General features: G+C 40.2%; 1 protein-coding gene across 1 annotated transcript in view; it reads left to right on the top strand.

Annotated features, from left to right (window-relative positions):
- The first annotated feature begins 4,108 nt into the window (after positions 1-4,108).
- SEL1L (SEL1L adaptor subunit of ERAD E3 ubiquitin ligase) overlaps positions 4,109-23,146 on the top strand; it is a 53,204-nt gene continuing 34,166 nt past the window's right edge. Inside the window, exons 1-3 of the mRNA XM_002918311.4 lie at positions 4,109-4,295; positions 9,652-9,689; positions 10,520-10,751. Coding sequence (XP_002918357.1) covers positions 4,226-4,295; positions 9,652-9,689; positions 10,520-10,751 — 340 coding nt within the window. The 5' untranslated portion in view covers positions 4,109-4,225. The remainder of the gene's footprint in view (positions 4,296-9,651; positions 9,690-10,519; positions 10,752-23,146) is intronic.

The raw sequence follows: 23,146 nt of genomic DNA, 5'->3' as shown, positions 1-23,146 counted from the left end.
GATTTCAGTTTTCATTTATCTGTGAGATATAAACACAAAAATAAGGACTTTAATGCACCTCATCTATATCAAAGAAAGTACATTCTTCTCTAAATTCTGGGGGGGTGGGGGGGGAGGCAGGGAATATCCTGCTCCTTGTCTCTCCCTAATCCTGCCCTGGCAGATACGTTGGTACCAGTGCTGACAGCCTGTGCACATGGCCAACCAAATAGATGCCTAAGAATAGCACAGGAAAGGATATACTTGACTAGAGTTAGTGACAATCACCGCATTCTCAGGAAAAGGCCCCGGGAGTTGTCGTACCATCCTTAAGCAAAGAGCAAACTGGATTTTTGTCCTCAACTTCAGGAGGTTCTTAACATGTGCTGGCTGCTTGATTCATGTCAATAGACTAAGGTCACCTCCATGTCATCTGCTTGAAGAGTCACTTATAATCTACCTCCATGGAGGCCGATGCTGTGTTGTAATGCAGAGCAAACAGGTTTTCTGCAACTTGGAAATCTATGACAGTGACCCAGAACACTGATATGGACAAGTTAAACAGAATGAGGACAGCTGAGCAAATATTCAAGAAGTCTATGAATTAAGAAATAATATTAACATTTTGTACAAGTACAGTGAGTACATAAGTTTAACTGGGCATGTTGGCAGGAAACCATGAGGAATGTATGCCTGGACTAGGTAAGGCCATGCAGAACTCACAACCTTTTCACGAATTAATCATTATGCAACCTCGCAGGCTGAAAAAATACATCTGGTTTTCCCACACCGTGTTCTAGACCTGCTTTGGAGACTTGGAATTTTCCCAAAAAGTCAAGGTCCTATGAGCATTCTCATAAGATATCGATGACTCATTGTTGGCTAAAGATAATAACTCTAGCAGCTCTAAAACGTCTTCATATTAAGTGAATAAAACTAATTTTATACAAACTAATGTTTTGATTTCCTTCTGTGCTTCAACCAAGCAATCAATAAGAAATAATATTTGTAGAACATTCTATAATTAAAGAAGTACTTTTTTTCCTGCATATCTCTTTTGAGATTTGAACCTCACAACAGACCTGGTGAAGAGAATTATTAATATACTCATTCTACAGAGATGCATAAGAGTGAAGTAAATTTCCTGTATTGCAGAGATGCAAATGTTACTTAATATGTCCCTGTAAGATATTTCAAGATTAAACTTATAACTTGGAGTGCCTTTGGTGGCTCAGTCGGTTAAGTGTCTGACTCTTGATTTCACCTCAGGTTATGATCTCAGGATAGTGACATCAAGCCCTGCATTGGACTCTACGCTCAGCACAGAGTCTGCTAGAGATTCTCTTTCTCCCTCTTCCTCTGCCCCTCCCCCTGTTCTCACGCTCTCTCAATAAATAAATAAAATCTTTTTTTTAAAAAAAAAGATTAAACTTATAACAGACAGCAAGAACTTTCAAAATCTTATCATTAAAATACTTTATAAGTAAGGCATACCTATCAATCGACAAAAATTATCTGGTGCTAGGAGATGGCAAGTCCAAAGCTATATACCTAATACTGAATTATATAATTGTCTCTGGCCACAGAAAGTTTGCATCCCACTTGAAAGGCAAGTTTGTGAATGTTCTGTAAACACTTAGAGAAATAAAGAATAATGAGAACTGGCCTGGTCAGAGAAGAGGCTCAGCCAAGATGAAACACAAGTGAAAGTGGGAAGGATGCCATGGTTGTGGCTCAGAAGAAGCAAGGGCAGTAGGGAGAGGGTAAAGCAGCCTATGACAAGGCAAGAGTGTGTTCATGTGGAAATCAGAAAAGCAATCAGAGAAGTGGGAAATGTGTTCATGCAGCACTTAGCATGGGGCCTTAAATATTGGCGGCACTTAGGAAAGAAAAAGATGAAAAGAGAAGTTGAGTCTCAAGCAGTGAACATACCCTGGTCTATCAATCAGATGATAACTGCTTCTCTTGTAGAAGGCGGAAGTTTCTTCCAGTACTTCCCCAAGAAAGTAGAACTGTCAGCCCAAGTTCCTATTTTGACAGAAGTTCAAACGTTTTTTGATTCTATGACAAAGGCAGTCATTGAAAATTTTTGAATAGGAATTGTAATTTAATTTGAATTGAATTGAAATTTAATTTTAAAAGCAGAATTAGTCTGGCTCTATGTGGCTTCGGTGAGAGTGAAAAGAGAGTGATGTTGGTGAATGCGGCTAGAACCCAGGTGTTTCAGGCAGGTAAGGGAAAGTGAGACCCCCAAGTAGGGAAGTTTTCAATGAGAAAGAGAAAAATGCTCACAATGACAGGGGCACCTGGCTGGCTCAGCCAGTAGAGCATGCAACTTTTTTTTTTTTTAAGATTTTATCTATTTATTTGACAAAGAGAGAGACAGAGAATACAAGCAGGGGGAGTGGCAGAGGGAGAGGGAGAAGCAGACTCCCTGCTGAGCAGAGACCTTGACGTGGGGCTCCATCCCAGGACCCTGGGATCATGACCTGAGCCCAAGGCAGACACTTAACTGAGAGAGCCACCCAGGCACCCCAAATATGCAACTCTTGATCTCAGGGTTGTGACTTCGAGCCCCACATTGGGTGTAAAGATTGCTTAAAAAACAAAATCTTTAAAAAATAATAAGAGAGTAATTAAATAGCTCAAATTGTTAGGATGTGATGATTGATAAGTTGAAAAAGGGAGGAAAATATATCAGACTTACTCTCTGATTTAAAATCAGAAGAACCCTGAGGAAACATTGTTAGTGACAGAAATAGAGATGAGTGCCAAGAAGATGGTAGGAGAATAACAGGACAATAATTTCCTTCATCCCCTCTGATGTGAATGTGAAACAGCAGTTAGTTTTTTGGTCTTGAGGTGGGGGGGGTTAGGTTTGGTTTTGGTTTTGGGGTTTTTTTTAGCAGGAAGTTTTTTATCCTCATCCTGGAAAAGAGGATTTTCTATCAAAAAAGATGGAAGAAAATGCCTAGGGGTATCAGGATATGTGGCCAGTATAGACGTGTCCAGAACTCTGACCTCAAGCTGAGCTGAGGACTGAGTTCAACTCAGTTCCAGGACTGAGCTGACAGTGAATGGATGCTAGGGAAAACAGAATGACACAATTTGATGAAGGGGCAGGAACTCCAAGCCACTGCCCTGCTACCCAGTGGGAGCATGCCTGGGGTTGGTACTTAATAGACAAGACTATTTTGTTGTCTGCAATGCAATCACCACCACCTTTGTCTCCAAAAACATTGCTCCAGCCTCCTGAACTCAGTCACTGAGGGAGAGAACAGTGTAACTCACAAAAAGAGAGGGATAAGGACAAGTGTTTGAAAGCGTTTTTGCAAAGGCTGTTGGCACGTTTTCCAGATGATTATTACCTGCTGGTCCTCCTAAAAATGAATACTAGCATTGAAATGATCTGCATTGGATGAGGTTTCTTTCCTTTTGTTTTGTCAGGGAAAGGAGGAGGGGTAGTGAGTTCCATTCTGGTTTCCCTATATATGGCACTGTTTTATCTAAGTTTAAAAAAATACCTCGAACTCAGTCTAGCTGTTGTATTTTTCCTAAGTGTTGATATCACTGTATCCAATTCAAATTTTCCAAAAAAAGAGGAAGAAGAGCTTAACACATTACAAACTCTTAATCTTACAATGTTTGTTCCTCGATATACGTTGGCTCAAAAAAAAAAATAATAATTGGCTGTGGGTTCGTGGCCTTGAGCTAATAATGTCTAGCCCAGGTGTTATCTAAGTAAGTTCTCTTAACTTCAACAGCCACCTGCGCTTTTAAATCTTGCTCCGTAAAGGGCTACGTTTTCTGAGAGGACGCTTCGAAAGAGGCCCATGAAGTGCATTGTGGGAATTGTAGTCCTAAGTGACTTTCTTTTCTTCCCGGCCCTGGACTCACGCTCCAATTCCGGGATGGTTGAACCCGGGATCTACCAATTAGCTGGGGCCATGTCGTGACGCCGTGGTCCAACCGGGAAAGCCGGTGTGGGACCCTCGCAAAATTATTGGTCAATGTATGACCCCGGGGGCGGGGCAATAAGGTGGGCGGGAAGACTGCAACGATTGGGCACAGCGCCCGAGGCGGCGGGCGGGGATTGGCTCCGCGCTAGGGCAGGGAGGCCTGGGAAGGGGCGGAGGAAGGAGACCAGAGCAGGAAGAGCAGCGGCGAGGCGGCGGCGGTGGCTGAGTCGGTGGTGGCAGAGGCGAAAGCGACAGCTCCAGGGGGTGGCAGCGGCCGCGAGAGCAGGATGCGGGTCCGAGTTGGGCTGACGCTGCTGCTCTGTGCGGTGCTGCTGGGCTCGGCCTCGTCGTCCTCGGGTCAGTATCCGCCCCCTCGGACTGGAGGCCGGGAGCCACCGCCCCCCCGGCCTCCATCCCGGGTCAGGGCCGTGGGGGCGCAAGCTGGAGACTCCACTCTCTCTAGTCACACCTCGCACTAGCTTGTCGCTCGCTGTCATTCCTCGGGCCTTGGCTGGCCTGAGCTAGAGGGGGTGTTTAGGGAGCTAGAGAGGGGAGGAAGGGAAGGGGCGGTCACACCTCTCCTCACACCTCTCCTCACTTAACAAACTTTACTCGACTCCTCGCGAATGAGGAGTTGACTCTGTGGGAATGAATCCCGACAGCTGGCTTAGATCTACAGTGACACCTGAGCCTTACTGGAACTTCCTCAACTCTCAGACAGATTATGTGCTTGGGATTTGTAAATTAAGTAATTGACACACCTGGGGTTATCACTGAGCAGAGCCAGGTCCATCAAAACCAGGATGTTGACAGTGGTTTGGTGGATTTGCTTAGCATCTGAGGTGGCCCCTTTATTTAGAAAGGAAGACTTTTGGTGTAATTGTGTCCTTTGTATCCCTTTTTAGGAAATAGTCCTGAGAAAGGTGTTTATCTTTGTCACAGTGTTTGAGTTGCCCCGTGTTTGTCGACAGTTAACTTTGTGATTTTTGAGAAAATCTTGGTCCCTATAAGTTTAAAATGTATAGCAGCTGATTTTCATGTTTTGTATAGATATAGAAATTAATGTGCCTTTGAATTGATTCCAGTTAGCAGATTAATACTATGGTTCTGAAATGTATTTTTCTTTTTTAATAGTTCAATCTGCCTGCATCTGAAAACTTTTATTTTGCAAGTGTTGATAAAGAAGCACTTAGTGTTTCTAAATGTTGGTAAAGAAACAATTAGTACAATAAAGCTCTTGAATTTTCATCAGTTTAGTTAACAAGACAGCTGTTCTGTGGCTTTAAATTTTTTTGGAACAAGGCAGGGTATAAATGTCAACTCTTTTTTTTTTTTCCCCAACAGAAAATTTCCCAGATGGTTATTTGAATCCCCAAATTATCTGTCCTAGTTGTAAGTCAATGCCATAACGTCATTCTGTTTCTAAAATAAGAGCTCTAAACCTAAAATTCTATCCATATTGTGGTTTGAGATACCATTTCAAAAGCAACAAGCATATGCTAGTAACTTTACTGCCAACATTATGCTTTGAGGTCTGCCTTTCCCCTTTTCAGTGATGGTTTGTATTCACGACCAAAGCTCCAAAACTCTACCTACCTCTTGAAGCACTGCTAGCAATTATTTGACCAAAGGAAGTATGAAATGAAACTGTTGAGTGTAATGGATAGATACCTGATGGGCCTTAGACCACTTGCATCAGAATTCCTCTCAGGAGTTTGTTAAACATGCAGTTTTAGGTCTGGAACAGGTCGGGGCATCTGTAGGTAACAAGCTTCACAAGTAATTCTTCACACAAAAGTGTAAGAACGACTAGTTAAAGAACATGGTTAAGTATCCCTCTGAATTCAGTTTGCAGAATTTAAAGAAAATTGAAGCCTACAGACATTTTCCTGTGTCTTCTGTTAACTAGATTTCATATACTGAAGAGCTTCATGTCAGTGGAGGTGGTACTTGAAGAAGTCATTTAGTCAACAGTTGGGATTCTTGGGATGTTATAATAGAAGATGACTAATACTGAAGTGTTAAATCTTTGGATTGTGTTGATGTAAGCAGAGGACTGGGTTCGAAAAATGTCTGCTCTGATTTCCATCGTAGTTCACCTGTGCCAAAGCATTTCTGTGGCAAAGGCAGAATCCATACTTAGCCAGAACTAAAACAGCAGAGATGTGCATGGTGACAGGTAATAAAGGCACTACTGTGCTCACGTGAAGTGCAGTTACAGTACAACGCTTATGTGAGGTAAAGTTTTAGAAATTGAGTACATGGATTTTCAGTTGACTTTATTTATTCAATAAATTGCTTATGTATACAGGAAGTCAGCCTCATTATTAAAGATTTGCTCCTATTTAAAAATCAAGTCTTGGGCCATAATTTTGCATTGACTTAAAGTTTGAATGTTAGTGGTTACCAAAACAAGTTGCATATTTACCAGGTATAACCAGCCAGCAAAGGGAATCTTGATCCTATCATTGTTAGTAGCTATTATTTCATATCTTGTTTTAAAGGCATATAAAAATGTGACACTTTTATTTAAAATGTTTTCTTATTCCTGTGAGTACAAGAGGAGGTTAAAAAGATATTTCTCCATTTCCTCAATAATGAAAAATGCTATAAGTTTTCTCACTTAGAAGTACTTGTTTTCTTATTTTCAGCAGGAAGAAACAAATGGTTTGCTTTTTTTTCCTTTATGCCAAACAGTGTCATAGAATCTTTTAAATTAGGTCCACTGCTAAGTATTTCAGGTAATAGTTCTGTTATCACATATTCAAAGAGTAAATTTCAGATTGCAGATGATGTTTAATGTCATTGTTCTTTTGTTCCTTAAAACATTGTGAGTCAATAGGACAGATGGTATTATTCTCTCTTGACAGGTTGAGAAAGAGGAGGCTGACCAAGCTTGCTGTACTGAACCACGTGTATAAAATTAATATGTAATGAAGCCAGGTTTTGAACTTAGCTCTCCAGGACTCTATTTTGGAGTAATTAAAAATCAGGAGTATTGTAGGATCTGCACAGATTCAGTGGTAAAGCAGAGAATAGGATGTCTACTCTCTTTTCACCAAACTCTTAGGACTTTCTGTGTTTAAAGGTCTATCAGTCTGTTTAGTTTACATGGCAAATTGGAAAATGAATTTGTGATGATTACTTTTCCCTGAAAGAATATCCCTGGTACTTTTCGCAGTTTGGTTGGCTGATATAATAAAAATGAAAATTGGTCTTTTTCAGAAGAAGGTGTACAATTACTAAAGTAATGTAAACCATTATATTTTGGATGTGATACTGTTGAATGAGAAATCTATAACTCTTCATTGAATTTTTTGCATTTTTTTCTTGATGTACGTGTTCTGCTAAAAGCATTTTTTCTTTTTGTTTATGCATAACTTCAGATTCTTTGTTGCCTGATTACTACATATCAAAAGTTTCTAGATTATAAGCACTTCTGTAAAACTGTTATGTGAATGGATGTATCAGTTTGAAAGAGAAAATAGCTTACGCTTTAAGACTACCATCTGGAGTAGACTTTCCCAGTTTAGTAAATGAGAAAGAATTACCAGTAACCTTAGTATACATTCCTAGTTTGAAGAGAAGAAAGACAAGCATGATGCAATTCAGGTGAAATAACCCTGATGTCACAGGTTTCCATGTCTCTTGGAGTTCAAAAACACATTTTGCTACTTGAGTGTGTAATAGCTTATGGTGTCTGAAATGTACATGTCTTCAAATTTATTTGTAAGTATCTGTGTTATATGCTTATTTGCCGCATGTGTGACCTGTTATGAGACGGTACTAAATTTCATGATTTAGTGATTAGTAATTTAAGAGTTCCAGCTCATCTAAAGTTTGGGAATATACTGTATACATTTACACATTTAATGTCTGCTCTTGATATATTAACTAGTTGATGTTTGTGATTATTTAAACACATCCACACATACTTTAATATATAATAGAGATTAATTTTTTTTGCTTTATCCAAAGTTTTGCTGAGAGTGGAATTTGAACCGTATGTTAGAATTTGGGCTTTGGATAAAACTTGTGAAGAAGTTAGCCTGAAGGATGATTGTTAATTAAGTGCCATCACTACCTAAATGTTATGGGTACTGTGGGATTAATACATGCTGTACCCTTCTCTTCCCCACCCATCAGAAATAAAACATACTTGGAAGGTAGTCTGAAAGTAGTAAATGTGAAAATAGCTACGGTTTAAGTGTTCTTTGAATTGACAGCACTTTTCTTATATGGCAAAAACTTACTAGTAGACTAGTTTTCTCAAATATTCGAAAGAAATACTATGAAATAGTGTTGTGTATTTTATACACAATGAGTTGTTTATACTTCTTAAAGCTAGCTCACTATTTTGATAATACAAACTCCAAAGCATGTTTTTGTTATGCTTGAGTTACAAGTTATGAATAATATTTAGGGTGTAACCATATGAAGTAAACATAGATGGCAACCATAACACCAGATTTTCTGGTAAAAAGCACATGGTTTTATAGCATTTTGTCTACTGGTTAATTTCTCATGTAGCTTATGAGCTTATAACTGAAACTCACTCCTGGATAAAATCAGATCATTTTAAGAATAAGAAGGACAGGGGTGCCTGGGTGGCACAGCGGTTAAGCGTGTGCCTTCGGCTCAGGGCGTGATCCCAGCTTTATGGGATCGAGACCCACATCAGGCTCTTCCGCTATGAGCCTACTTCTTCCTCTCCCCCCCCACCGCTTGTGTTCCCTCTCTCGCTGGCTGTCTCTATCTCTGTCAAATAAATAAATAAAATCTTTAAAAAAAAAAAAAAAAGAAAAGAAAAAAGAATAAGAAGGACACCTAGAGATCATCTAACAGTTATTGTTTCTAAACCTGCCAGGAATACAATGACCAGACATAAGCATATGGACATTGTGCTCAATGTATTTGTATAAGATCAGGAAAAAGAATAACAAGTAGCTATAATAGAAGTAAGAGCAGAAAAACGCAGAATAATGGAAGGAAAATTAACATAAATGGACAAAACTAAAGCAGCAGATATGAATTTGGAAGAAAGTTGTAACCAGGGGCTGGATTCATTGTTTATTTAATATGAGATGTTGATTTCTAAATAAATAGATCTCATGTGAGTAAGTACATGATGGTATGATGCTACTTTTTGCTTTTATCTGATTAACTCTTCAGTAGAGTAGAACACAAATCCTAAATATTTTAGTCTGGCAGCTCTTCTGTCACATAATAATAATTGTTAGTGTCCATCTTTAGTAGTCTCAGTGAACAGTAAAATGCTAATCAGTACTAAAATAAGCTCTGAAACTCCAGATTGTGAACAGTGAAAAATAATAGGTAGAACCATGAACCACAAAATTAGAAATTTATAAGTTTAGTAACTCAGTAGTAGACTAAATATGAACAGAAAAATTGGATGGTATCTGAAAAAGTGCCTCATTTGGGTGATGGTGGTGATGGTAGTTGGTCTTACCTGAATAACAGATGAAGCTAGTGCCTTCCCTGGGAAAGAGGAAGAACTACCCCATCTAACCCCTTGTTTCCCTTTTACCTGATTTTTTTCTGTACAGTTGTTGAATACAACCGATTTTTAGATAATTCTAGATATATTTATCAAGTGTCTGATTATTATTTGTTGTATTTATCAAGTGCTTTAACAATACTTGTGATTTCCCATCAAGAAGGATGATGAAATTGTCTTACAATTTCTTTACAGATGAAGAAGGCAGTCAGGATGAATCCTTAGATTCCAAGGTGTGTACTAAAATTGACCAGTATTTGATGCCCAATTTAAAAGCATGAATTATGTGTCTTAAGAAGAATATGGAATCTATCTTTTGAGCAACAGAATTGGATTAAGAATTAGAAAAAGAAAAACATTANATTACCGGTATCAATACCCTAGTTTTTCCGGGGGGGGGGGGGGGAATCACTGACCTGTCGGAGACAGAATAATAAATATTTTCATTCAGAGTGTTTGTTATTAGGTTTGATTTTAACTTGAATGTGCTGTGTAAGAGCTTGAAGGCAGTAACATTTTTACTGCCTAGTGAGAGATTGATTTTATTCTTATTTTTTTAGTTTTTGTTTTTTTTAATTTTGAAGACTTAACCTCTGCCATTTGTTTCCATTTCTGTCAATTTTTATAAATCTGTAGAGTTAATACATTTAAATTAGTTAGATAAGTGAATAAGGCTGATTATGTATCCAAGGATACCATTCAGTTATGATTTCTGATCTCTAGATTTGAGGTAATACAGATAAAAAACAGAGAGTTGTAGTACAGGGCTATCATAAGGGGAAGTATAAGCTATGTTGGTAGTTTGTAGGGGACCCTAATTCAGGCTTCAGGAGGTTAGGAATGCTTCCGGGGTGAAATAACATCTAAGTTGAAATTGAAAGAGTCAGGTTAGGCAAGTGATGAAGGCCTGTGATGAACATATACCAGACTTTATAGAGAGATGAGCAAGTATGGCAGATTCACAGCTGAAGGAGATCTATCTGGATTAGTACAAGTAATGGTCAAATTGGGTTGGAGACAGCCCTGATACTATTTGAAAACTAAAAATATTTTATATTCTCAGACTTCTTTGCCATCAGATGAGTCGGTAAAGGACCACAACACAGCAGGCAGAGTAGTTGCTGGTCAGATATTTCTTGATTCAGAAGAATCAGAATTAGAATCACCTATTCAAGAAGACGAAGACAGCCTCGGAAGCCACGAAGGGGAAAGTGTCACAGAAGAAATGAGCTTTCTAGAATCTCCGAATCCAGAAAACAAGGACTATGAAGAACCAACGAAAGTACGGAAACAAGGTAGTCTGGACATTTTCCTTGCTTTTGCCTAATTTAGGAAGGAGACAGCTGAAATTTTAAAGTAGTGTAGAAAGATGCAAAAGTCTGGTCTTATTGGTTATGAGTCACACATAATGTGTAGAGTGTAGTAGTTTATGATTTTCTAGATTTTTATATATCAAGAGTTATTCACTTAACAGATTTGACCCAAGTTACATAAGCTGAATTTGATAATCAAAACTGCATTTATATTATATTAGTATCATAACATCCTCTTTTTGTACTCCAGCATGTAATTACCTGCCCATTAGTACACAAAATGGAAATTCAAGAAAGATTATCTAATATGCTGCTCTCGTTATTTTCAGAATTGTGTTGGGTTTTTACTACAATAACCTTCCCAATCACCCTAGGAAATTGATGTATTTATCTAACCGAACGTTACATAAACTTTGTTCCCCTTCTAACTTTTACCTTCTTGACACCCTCTATTTTTAAATTTAAAACTTGCTCTTTCTCATAAGAGTGTGCTAAATACCTGTCCTTCTAAGAATTAATTATTAATCCACTCCACCCTGTCCCACCAACTTTCTGTCATTTTATTATTTCAAAGATCAGTACGATACCCACTTATTACTCTGTTACTAGCCACTTTTGGAAATTGATCCAGATTTTACCTTTCAAAAATATACTTTTTTTTTCAAAAATATAATTTTTTATTACAATTATCCATACCCATGAATAGAAAGACCATGTTTAAAAAAATTAAAAGTACCTTAATCCCACCAGCTAGACATCACAGCTATTTTTTTTTTTTTTTAAGATTTTATTTATGTATTTGACAGAGAGACAGCCAGCGAGAGAGGGAACACAGGCAGGGGGAATGGGAGAGGAAGATACAGGCTCCCAGCGGAGGAGCCTGATGTGGGGCTCGATCCCAGGACTCTGGGATCACGCCCTGAGCCGAAGGCAGACACTTAACGACTGAGCCACCCACGCGCCCCTAGACATCACAGCTATTAACATCATGGAAAAAACTCTTTCAGGCTCTTTTCTAAATGTATAGTTTTAAGAAGACTAAATTGGGTCATAATGTATATACTATTTTACTGCCTGTGTTTTGTGCTTAACAGTTTGTCTTGAACATTTTCCCCTATCATTTAGTAGTATTTTACAATTTGATGGTTAATGGCTGTAAAAAATTTTACAGGTAGGAGCACCTGGCTGGCTCATTTGGAGGAGCATGCGACTCTTGATCTTGGGGTCACGAGTCCAAGCCCCACGGTGAACATAGAGATTACTTAAGTAAATAAAACTTTAAAAATTTACATGTAAATATACCATGAATTAGAAATAGATTGTTTACAAATTTTTCGGGGGGGGGGGCTGGGAGATCATTTTAGATGCATCTTTGTGCACATCTATGAAAATTTTCTGAGAATTAGTTTTCTAAAATAAATTTGCTGGACTGAATGTAAAATTTTAAAAGACATTTGATCCTGTCCTGTTAAATTGTTCTTCAGAAAAGTAATTCTGTTTACTTCCTTCGAAATGACTCCTTTTCCTGTGCCTCAGCCAAGTATGTTTTATCGTTTTTAAATTTTTGCCAAATATTATAGTTAATTCATTTTTTTTTTTATGAGGGAGGCTTCAAAATGTGCACAAAAGTGGAGGGTGTAGTGACCCCCTTCCCTATCACCCAGGGTCAGCGGCTGGCCACACTCTTATTCTTGCTGCATCTTTGCCACCCCATACGCACCTACTCTTTTCTTTCCTAGAGTATTTACAGCAGATTCCATGTTATTTCACCTGTGTATGTATCTCTGAAATATGGCTTCCCCCCAAAAAAAACCACAGTGGTATTTAACACCCACAAAATGAGCGAGTATTCTTTAATCACCCAATCCCCAGTCTCTGTGCAGTTTTCCCTGTTGGTTCAGATATCTGTTTAGAACTGATTTGTTTGAATCAGGATCCCCCACCAAGATCTTAGGTTTCTCTTAACCTATAACAGTTCTCTCTCCCTTGTTTTTTATTTCATTTTCTTTGGTAAAGAAATAATGTCCTTTGGGCAGTACAGTTTCCCTCATTCTGGATCTAGCTGGTCATATCCTTGTAATGTCATTGAACTTGTTCCACCATCTGCTATCTGGTCTGTAAACTGGAAGTTAGCTCTAGACGCTTAGGTAGATTTAGCTCTGGTTATTTATTGAGACTATCTTCATAGAGTGTTGTGTACTTCCTTTCACATTACATCCGGAGGCATAGAGTATCTGATTGTTCCACTCCTAGAAATTGGTCAGTGAAGCTGGGTGGTATCATCCTGATCCAGCCATTCAGAAGTTCCTCGCTGACCTTTCACCTAGAGGTTTTGACAACCATTTTGCTTATTGTCTGGATCCATTATTTCACTAGAAATTGCAAAGTGATGGCTTTCTAACATATAACTCCTCCTGCATTTGTTACCTGGGATTCTTTTATAAAGAAAAACTTGCTCTCATCAACTATTTGGTTACCTTGAAACAGTCCTTACAAGCAGGATAGATGCTTGGTTCTTTCCCTTGAAATATTTTCAAATAATAATTTGGTGCCCTAGCAACCTCCAGTAAGTACGTTTTTGTTTGTTCTGTTTGCTTTGCTTCTAAGCATCATTCCAGGTCCATGGGTTTCACATATGTTTGCTTCATGCAGTTGCGGTCCTTCTTTTTCATTGCTCACATTATCCCATTTTTGTATACCAAGAGTCCCTTTAAGTCCATTCTTTTGGACTAATCATAGGTGACTTTTAAACTTGTTTCTTTTCAGGCAAGATGGGATGTCTTAAATTCATCTTACACAATTCTTAACCCAGAAATGAATCAGCCATTTCTCAAAAAAAAAAAAAAACACTCCACATTCCTTTTAGTGGGAAATTGCATTTAGACACTACAGTCTAGGCACCAGGGACATGCATTGCAACCTAGTTGTCAGTACTGGTCACTCTTTTTTGTGAATACAGTTAGGAAATGTATCATTCATCCTGGGTCTTCCAGTTTGTGAGAAATTCCAGTAGGTCAGATTGACAAATTGTGAACTCAGAAGAATCAGAGATCTTACCCAGTACCAAACTTGACTAATATTTTCAGAGATACAATTATCACAAGACACAGGTGAAGTGTTGAGAAGTCTGTGACTACCAGGGCTATTCCCAGGTCCTGCTTGCCTTGATTAGGGTGTACCTTGGCCCAGATTTTAATATATGAGGCCTCTAAATGATGTATAGGGAATGTCACTTCCATGAAAGGGAGTGATTTCCATTATGAAACATCCCCAGTTTATTCTCTGATAATTACATAGCTTGTGTGATGTTTTCTAGGAAGTCATTCTTCATAAATATATACATCCCAGGTTTATGTACAGTGAGCAGTCTAGACACACCACATCCATCCTGCTAAAGCATTCCACAGATAAGGAGAACCCTCCTGGGAGTAAATACCTTTAGTGTGTTTGACAGAAGGTCCTTGATCAGCATGTTTCTAACATGATTTGATCATGTCACCTCTCTCTCTGTTTATATATAACATAAGTTACATATGCATGGCTTTGAGTGTGTGCAGTCCCAACTACATTAGAACTGGGTAATATGACATTTACTTCTAGACTTACTTCCTTTATTGGCCTCTCATCCATATCTCTGCCATATTGATCTTCCTAAAACCCAAATTTCATCTATAACTCCCCTATTTACAACCCTTCATTGTCTCCCCATTTGCCTGTGAGATGAAGCACAAACTCCTTAGCATGATTCCCAAAGCCTTCCACGTGCGGCATGCCTGCTGGCCTCTGTGACTTCATCTCCCAAAGCTCTTCCCAGGACCCTCTTACAGCTGTATCAAGCTCTTCACCAGTCTTCAAGTACACCATGCAGTTTATGCCTCTAGGTCTTTGTACAAGTTCTTCCTGCTGCTTGGAATACATTCCTCATCCCTTTGCCCAAGTTTATCATATTTCTATTCATCCTTAAAGATGAATGTTTCTCCTTTCTGAAGCAGATCTGAACCACCCAAGGGCAGTTGAAGAGTCTCATGTCTTTAAGAACTTCCTGCTTGGTGTCCCTGCTTTCCCCCTTCCCCCTTTATGTCAGTTCTCTTAACAGCAGCCAAACCAGTTTTCCTTCCTGTTCAGAGCCTCCAGTGGCTTCCTGTCACATTCAGAATAAAGTCCAAACAAGCCCTTACATGATCAAGTGCTTCCTATCTCTCTGACTTCATCTTCTGCCACTTCCCTTCACTCACGTGTCTCCAGCCACACTTGCCTTCTTGCTGTTTGTTGACTATTTCACACTTGTTTCCAACTGTGTCTGGGATTCCCAGGAGCACAGTCCCAGCTCGATGATTCTCCATGAGACTCACAGGACTGAGCATGTAGTCATATTTAGGGCTATGATTTATTACGGCAAAAGAACACAAAGCAAAATCAATAAAGGGAAAGATACATGGGTGAAGTCTGGGAAAACCGGATGCAAGCTTCCAAAGGTCCTCTCCCTTGTGGGGGGGGGGGATTGTCACACAGACTGTATTTAATTTCCCCAGTAACAAGTTGTGACAACATGTGTGACACGCTGTGTACTAGGGAAACTGATTAGAGACCTAATAATACCCGGAGTCATTTTAGGGGGCTGGTCATGTAGGCAGTCTGTGCCTAGCACATACCAAAATTGCAGACTTGCATAAGGAAAGCAGGTGTTCACCATAAACCATATTGTTTGTACAGTTGGGATGAGTCATTCATAACAGGGTAGTGGGAACCCTTCCAAAATCTTAAGTTACCAGACACCAGCCAAGGACTAACCTTATAAGCCTTTTCAGGGACAGAAGTTTAAGTCTTCTATGTGAACTCTTCTTTGCACAGTCTACCCCCTCAGTCATAGGCCATCTTGTCTTTATGGCAAAGTTACTCTCAGTAAGACCCAGACATAGAGTGAGACCAATCTGCAGTATTGATTTCAGTTATCCCCTTCATGAGTCCTGCACTTAGCCAGTTAACAAGTCCCATTAATCATAAAGGTCAGATGGCTTCCCCCTCAAATATCTATATTAAACTTTTTTACCTAGCCTTAAGCCATCAGTTCAGGCCCAACACAACTGACCAGTAAGTTGAAGCTGAGGCAGTGTTGTGATAGGGTGCACATACAGAACTATAGTCCTACAGGACACATGTGGTAACCCTGGAAACAAGGAGTTTACCATCACTGGGGCAACCCAAGCAAGACATATGTGAGGATGATGTGGCCTCCTGCCATGGGCATCTTGTCCTAGAGTTTCCAGTCCAAGTAATTTAGTTCAGTTTTTAGTTCCAGAGGGACTGCCAGTCAGTTCCAAACCGTTTTGTTGTACGTGACACCAGTTCATCCACTTCATGAGTTTGGACAACATCTGGAGGTTTTCTGCATGGCAGGTGCAGGGGCTGGACCACCTCCTGCTGCCTCATAGTTGGCCCTGTCTGGTATGAGCACAGGCTCCACAGTCTGAATGCAGAGCACTCTCAACGGCTTGGAAAGTTGCATGGAGAGTTTTCCTTTAGGAAGGGGAAGAAGATTCCAGAAATAGTTTCAAAAAACAAACACCATCATTTCTTTTCCACTCACTCGTGCCTCTCTAGGTACGGGGGTTTCAGTTTATTTTCCTTGGTTGTTAACAAAATCAGTGTTTCCGTTCAGTAATCATAATTTTTTATTTTCTCAGTCATCCCCTTCTCTCATCCAGACCTTTTGCTTGGAGGGGTTCTGTGTAAGAGGAGCAAAGCATCTTCACAGGAAAGCAGCTTTATACAGCTGAACCAGAAAAACGTCACATTCAAAAATTGGTCAGGACAAAAATCCTGAATTTTCGAAAAATTTCAAAATGGGTTTATGTCACCTCCCACCCCTTTCACCCAGATCACTTATCCAGTAAGCAGCCTAGAAAAGATCAGCCTCTCTCTGAGGAGAGCTGCATCGAATAATCAGGTTGCACTAAGGTGTGTGCATGAGAGAGAGAGAGAGAGAAAGAGAGAGACGTGAGGGGAGCAGGTAATCAGTCCCTTGTTGGAGATGGCAGCTTATCAGGAGAGCCAGGCACAAGTTAAGACCTGCTCCACGGGCTCTGGAAGTCCCTCTGTCGCTTGACCTATCAGGAGCAAATAGAGGGTCACAGTCCCTGTGATGTACCCTCTCCCAGAGGACAGCTTTGGACAATAGTCACAAGTTAAGAATGTGGTCAGTCTCTATATCAGAAATACCCAGCCAGTCAGCAGCTTGATTTCAGATGTTCCCAGGCATCCACGATTTTCTTCACAGTATGAGGCCCCACAGAGAGGTGACCTAATGTCCAGAGGCTACAGCGTCTGAGTTCTGTTTATTGAGCTCATGGCTGCCCTCGGTTTGGTCCAGCTCACACCGAGGTGGAAGCCTGTCCCAGATGCATCAGGTTTTAGCTTCGAATCAAGTTCAAGCAAATAGGATCTGTAAATTCACGATTTTAAAAAGCCAGAGGCTTTTCTTCAGCAGCAAAGGCAAGATGCTGCAGGGCCAGAAAGTCCAGGTGGCATGCAAGGCGATGCCACACCTTTTGTCTTGTCAGTCTTTGGGCTCACACTTTCGTGAACAAGTGCACACTTTCTCTCTCTCTCTCTGTGCCTCCCTCCCCTGCACACGCGCTCGCGTGCGCACACAGGCACACACATCAGGCTCTAAGGTCAGACCTCTACCTTCAGAAGCACTCACTAGCCAACTAAAACCTGCTCGTTAGAACTTCACAAGGGTGTTTCCACCTGTAGTCACCTCTTTCTTATTTTCTCTGTTTTTACAGGGGCTCCACTAAGCAAACATCCATATCTTCCATAGCAAAACCCAGCAATTACAGAGACTTGTTCTGTTTCCAATACTCAAGAGTTTAAATTCCAACCCGCCCACTGGCAGCAAAAAGCAAGGAAGTTTGTCCCACTAACACATTTCTTTTTTGCAGCTTCCCCTGATTAGGAATGTTCCTTAGGCACGTATGGAATTATAAGCATTTAACATTATGTACCAGTTTTTATCATGCATCCAGTTGTGCTAGCCACAAAATACAAAGCCACTGAAAGAATTCTTTTTCTTACTGCAAATTTACTTGAACTGCCAGGAAGTAAATTCATCATTTGCATGTTAACGTTACAGCTGCCAGGGAAGATCCTGGCTGGAATGCAGGGGAGGTAGTGGAGTGGGGGAGGCCACTGCAGCAGCAGCTAGACTGAAAAAAAAAATCCTGCTGGAGTGCAGCCTTCTTCCCTTTTCTTTCTGCTTTACCTAAATTTTGCTTCAGCCCTAGTGATGTGGGAAACAAAGGCAAAAGAAAAATTTCCTTACTACTTAGAGCCCATTCGCAAGACCTTAAAACAGGCAGAGTGCTGTTCCTATAGGAACTCAGCTGCCTCGACGTTAATACTTTGTTAAGGGCAAAAGGCAATCTTATCCCGACCCTCCAGGATCCTCTAAGTCTACTTTAACATTTAAAAATTTCTTTGGAAACTTCTTTTATCTGTATCGCTCAAGATACATGTTGGCAATCCTCTCCCAAGCAGAGGACCCACCGATGTAAATTTGAAGGGTCTCATGACTAAGGTTTTATTAGACAGTAGTAAATGACCTTTTCCCAGCAATAGCTAGCCCCCTCGAGGTCCTGGAAACCTTGCTTCCAAAATTCCTTAGAGACTTAGGCTATCCCTATCCCCCCCAACCCCCCCGCCCTACTTGAAAGTTGGGGTATAATTGGCCACTCCTCATAATGCCAGTGCAGCTCTTTCCTGTCCTGTCCCTGTGCTTTAATAAAACTGATGTGGGAAACAAAGGCAGAAGAAAAATTACTAAATTTCTTTGCCACCTACAGCCCATTGATAAGTCCTTGAAACAGAGTGACACTCCTCTAGGGACTCAACTGCCTTGATGTTAATACTTTGCTAAGAGCAAAAGGCAGTCCTAGCCCAAACAACCCCCCCCCACCACCACCAGGATCCTGTAAGTCTACTTTAATGCATAAAAATTCCTTTGGAAACTTCTTTTATCTCTAAACCCCCAAGATACGTGTTGGTAATCATCCCCCTAGCATATGGCCCACCGATATACATCTGAAGGGTCTCATGACTAAGGTTTTATTAGTCGGTAATAAATGACCTTTCCCAACAATAGCTAGCCCCCTCAAGGTCCTGGAAACCTTGCTTCCAAAATTCCTCAGAGACTTAGACTATCCCTAACCCCCTCCCAACTTGAAAGTATATAATGGGCCACTCCTCATGACCCCAGGGCAGCAGTTTCTGCCCACGGGTCCTGTCCCCATGCTTTGATAAAACCACCTTTTTTCACCAGACGTCTCCAGAATTTTTTCTTGGCCGTTGGCTCCAAACTCCAACATCATTCCTACATCATTAGGACCTAGTTTTACTCCCTCTTACCCCCTCATCCTGCCCCTCTACCCCACTTGGAGGAGAGAACACTGTAAACTTTTAACATTTTTGGCCCGCTTACCTTTGGGAATTTGGAGGCCCTTTCTCCTATCTGAAGGAGAAAATAAAACCCAAAGGCCTCACTTTAGCCACCATGGCCAAAAGCAACTAGCCTGCTCTCCCTGAGTTGGATCTATCATTTTCAGGTTCCATAGGTAACCTTTACCTCTCACAGCAGTTAGCAGCTCAGCTGCTGCTGCATACCATGGATGACCATGTAACCACCTAGCCACCAAAGAGTCATCATACCCTGTCCCCTACCCTTCCTTTCCCAAACAGTGCTTGCACTGTGTTTCAGTGAGTCAGGGTCATCCTAGCCAATCCTACTTCTGATGCCAGCTTCTCATGCCACTTCAGGTGTCCCCAAGACCGCCCCAGGATTTATGATATGCTGGGAGGACACAGCATGCGGTTGTACTCACAGCTTTGGGTTGTAGCAAAAGGATACAAAGCGAAATCAGCATGGGGCGAAGTGCAAAGGACAAAGTGCAAGTTTCTAGCAGTCCTCTTCCAGGGGAGTCAGGATGTGCTTAATTCCCCTAGCACATGTGACAACACATGGGAAATGTTATCTTCTAGGGAAGCTCATTAGACCCAGTGCTTGTAGTTTTTAATGGATACTAGTCATGTAATCACTCTCCGCCTGGCATGTACCAAAATTGCAGGCTCCCAGAAGGAAACCACGTGTTGAGCATAAACCATATTTTACAGTTTAGGCACAACGAGTCACTTCTATCAGAGTAGTGGGAACCCTCCCAAAATGTAAGTTCCCAGATTCTAGGCAAGGGCCTGCTTTTCAAAAGATAACAGCTATATGTGTGGTAACTGTTTTCTACGCATCATCCCAGTAAACTTTTTTTGAAAATGAATGAACAAATGGCCACCAAGAGGGGAAATTATTACATTGTGGTATTTCCTGTTGTAGAATACTCAGTTATTTTAAAAGGAACATTATAATTGCAGATAACAAAATCCATCAAATAGTGGCAAAAGCAGAGGTTTATTTTGGTTCCATAGTTCAGGACTCTTGTCATCAAGGACTCCAGCTCCTTTCTCTCCTATTCAGTTTCCTTAGAAATTAGTTTCATCTTTATGTTTGCTCCATGTGGTCACACCTGGTGATGGCTGTACCTCCAGATCCTGGGTCCTCAGGAAGAAGTGATACCTGCATCAGAAGGGCAGGAGCCAACCCCAGAAGTCACTAGTAAAACTACCAAGACAATCACTTCACCATCCCTAAATCTACAGAAGGTGAGGAAAGGGTTAAGAATTGATAGCCAGTCTGCAGTCTGCCACCTGGAACAATGGTAGTGTTAAGTGAAATGTCACATTGCAAATAATTCCCTTAGTATGATCCTTGTATTGGTTAGGGTTCTCCAGAGAAAAAGAACGAAAGGCTGTCTGCTGGCAGAATTACTACTTGGTCAAGGGAGGTCAGTCTTTGTTCTCTTAGGCCTTTAACTAATTGAATGAGGCCCACCCACATTAGGGAGGGTAATCTGCTTTACTCAAAGTCCATTGATTTAAATGCTAATCTCCACCAACACCTTCACAGAAACATCCAGAATAATGTTTCACCAAATATCTGGACACTATGGTGCAGCCACGTTGACACACACATTCAACCATCATAGGTCCCTTTTGTGAAAGAAAAGCCTTTTTTTTTTTTCATATATTTGCAAGTAAGAAGAAAAATTACTTTTTTATTAACAGTTGTTAACCTCAGGAGATAAAAGGGAATTTGTGGTGGTAGCTAAAGATGACTGATTTTTCTTTAATTTTGTATACTTTCTTACTGCTTGGATTGTCTTTCCTACAATTAACACATTATCCAGGTAGTCGTAAAAAATTAGAACAATTAAGTCAAATAATGAGCCTCTTGCTCTATTTTGAGTAGCACATTAAGAACTAAGTTTAAACTTAACCAAATCACGCTTAAGTTGGGTTCTGAAATAAGTTGGTTGAGTAGTAAGATGGCATTGCTACCTCATTGACACTTGAAATGGGGGTGGCTGGAAATAAACAATCCTTAATTTAGTGATCAGATTTAACAGAAGATAAATGGTTAAAGAAACAGGCCATTCCCTACAACAGGTGCTGAGTTGTTTCTTTTGTACAGTTGTACAAGAAATTATTTGTGCAAGAAAACTCCTTTAGGGGGGTGCCTGGGTGGCACAGTGGTTAAGCGTCTGCCTTCGGCTCAGGGCGTGATCCCGGTGTTATGGGATCGAGCCCCACATCAGGCTCCTCTGCTGTGAGCCTGCTTCTTCCTCTCCCACTCCCCCTGCTTGTGTTCCCTCTCTCACTGCCTGTCTCTCTGTCAAATAAATTAATAAAATCTTTAAAAACAAAAAAAAACTCCTTTAGGAGACCATCTTTGTGGAAAAGCACACCACCAGGAGCATTTGAAACTTAAGAACTATCTTTAAAGCCATCATTCAGAGAAGCTACCTTCTTAAACAGCAGTTTTCCTTAAACAGCAGTTTCCACTCTGTTTGGTTTCTGATAGTGCCTGTCACTTAAGTGTCATGAAGCTTGTCACCTTCTTCTGGGCACATGGGCCAGCGCTTCTATTTCTACTTTAAAATTTTTCATTATTTCTCACAGAGAGAAGTGAGCTTGTAAACTCTGATCTTAATGTTTTGTTCATTTTCCATATTACTACATTTCATTCTTCTTCTGAAAATTAGGTTTTATTCCTTAAAGCAAGGCCTCCCTGCATATAGTTTGCTTGTCTTTCCTCCCTTCCTTCATTAACATATGTAATTTCTCAACTGTATTAATAATTCTCAGCATTGAGTGAAAGCAATCTCTTGTAGCAATTTTATAACATTGGTATCTTCCTTAAGAGATTGCTGTCCCATATTTCCACAGTAAATACCTCTTTATTTGGCCTGTACCATTTACTTTATCTCAAGTATAGTTTACCTTGAATCATATGTTCTTATGTTTTGTTTTTAATACTTTGGGGATTTTTGCTGATGGTTGGTTGGTTCAGTTTTTATCTTGGTGTTGACTAAAATTGATGAATGTTGTGGGACAGTTATGTTGAGGTTGATAGCTTTTTAACATTAAATGATTGTATTTCAACTATTTTCTACTACGAATACATTTTACAAAATGTTACTTTTACCATTGTATGTTTAGAAGTACAAAATTGCTTCAGACAAGCAGCATGATTAAGTAGTTTTCTTATTAACAGAATACTTATCTAAACTTAAAGGTACAATATCAGACTTTATTGGCAGTGTAAAAGCTCCTAAGATGAGAAATTTGCAAAGCTAAATCCCTTGCCTTTGTCATTATGGATCAAAAAGTTGACTTATTTTTGGGTTTGGTTTTTTGTTTTTTGTTTTTTTTATCTTACCCTTAGAAATGAGGAAAAGATAGTGAGTGTCGCTATTCCCAGGACATTTAATTTGGTTTATGTAGTTACATTCTAGCTGCTCCCTTCTCTCTTGGATTCTTTCCATCCACATTCCGACATGCTGTAATAGCTTATATTTTAAAAACCAAAATCCCCTCCAGCAACTACCCTACTTCACTCCCCTTTAATAGCATCGTTCTTTGAAAGAGTTGTCTGTATTCACTGATTTCACTTCCTCTCTTCCCATTCTCTCATCCAGCTCACAGGGTGCTCTGGTCCCCTCAAGACCTCTAAATCCACTCTGCTCCAGTCACATTCTCTTTGCTGGATACCTGGTCAGTTCTTGGTCCTCATCTTACTGACCCCTCACGTATTTTTTCCTACTCTGAAGATGCTTTCATCACTTACCTGGAATCTGCCAGATCTTGAAATACAAGGTTAACCTGACACCCAGCCTTTGATCCTCTGCTCCCGTCTATACCAGGCTTTTGTGTAATGGCTGCACTGTAGCTGATGTAACCATTCTCCTATTGACAGACCTTTGAATTCTTGT

Source organism: Ailuropoda melanoleuca, chromosome 14, assembly GCF_002007445.2.
Source record: "Ailuropoda melanoleuca isolate Jingjing chromosome 14, ASM200744v2, whole genome shotgun sequence".
Classification (NCBI taxonomy): Eukaryota; Metazoa; Chordata; class Mammalia; order Carnivora; family Ursidae; genus Ailuropoda; species Ailuropoda melanoleuca.
The sequence above is the reverse complement of the archived record's forward strand: the minus strand, read 5'-3'. Positions and strand labels throughout refer to the sequence as shown.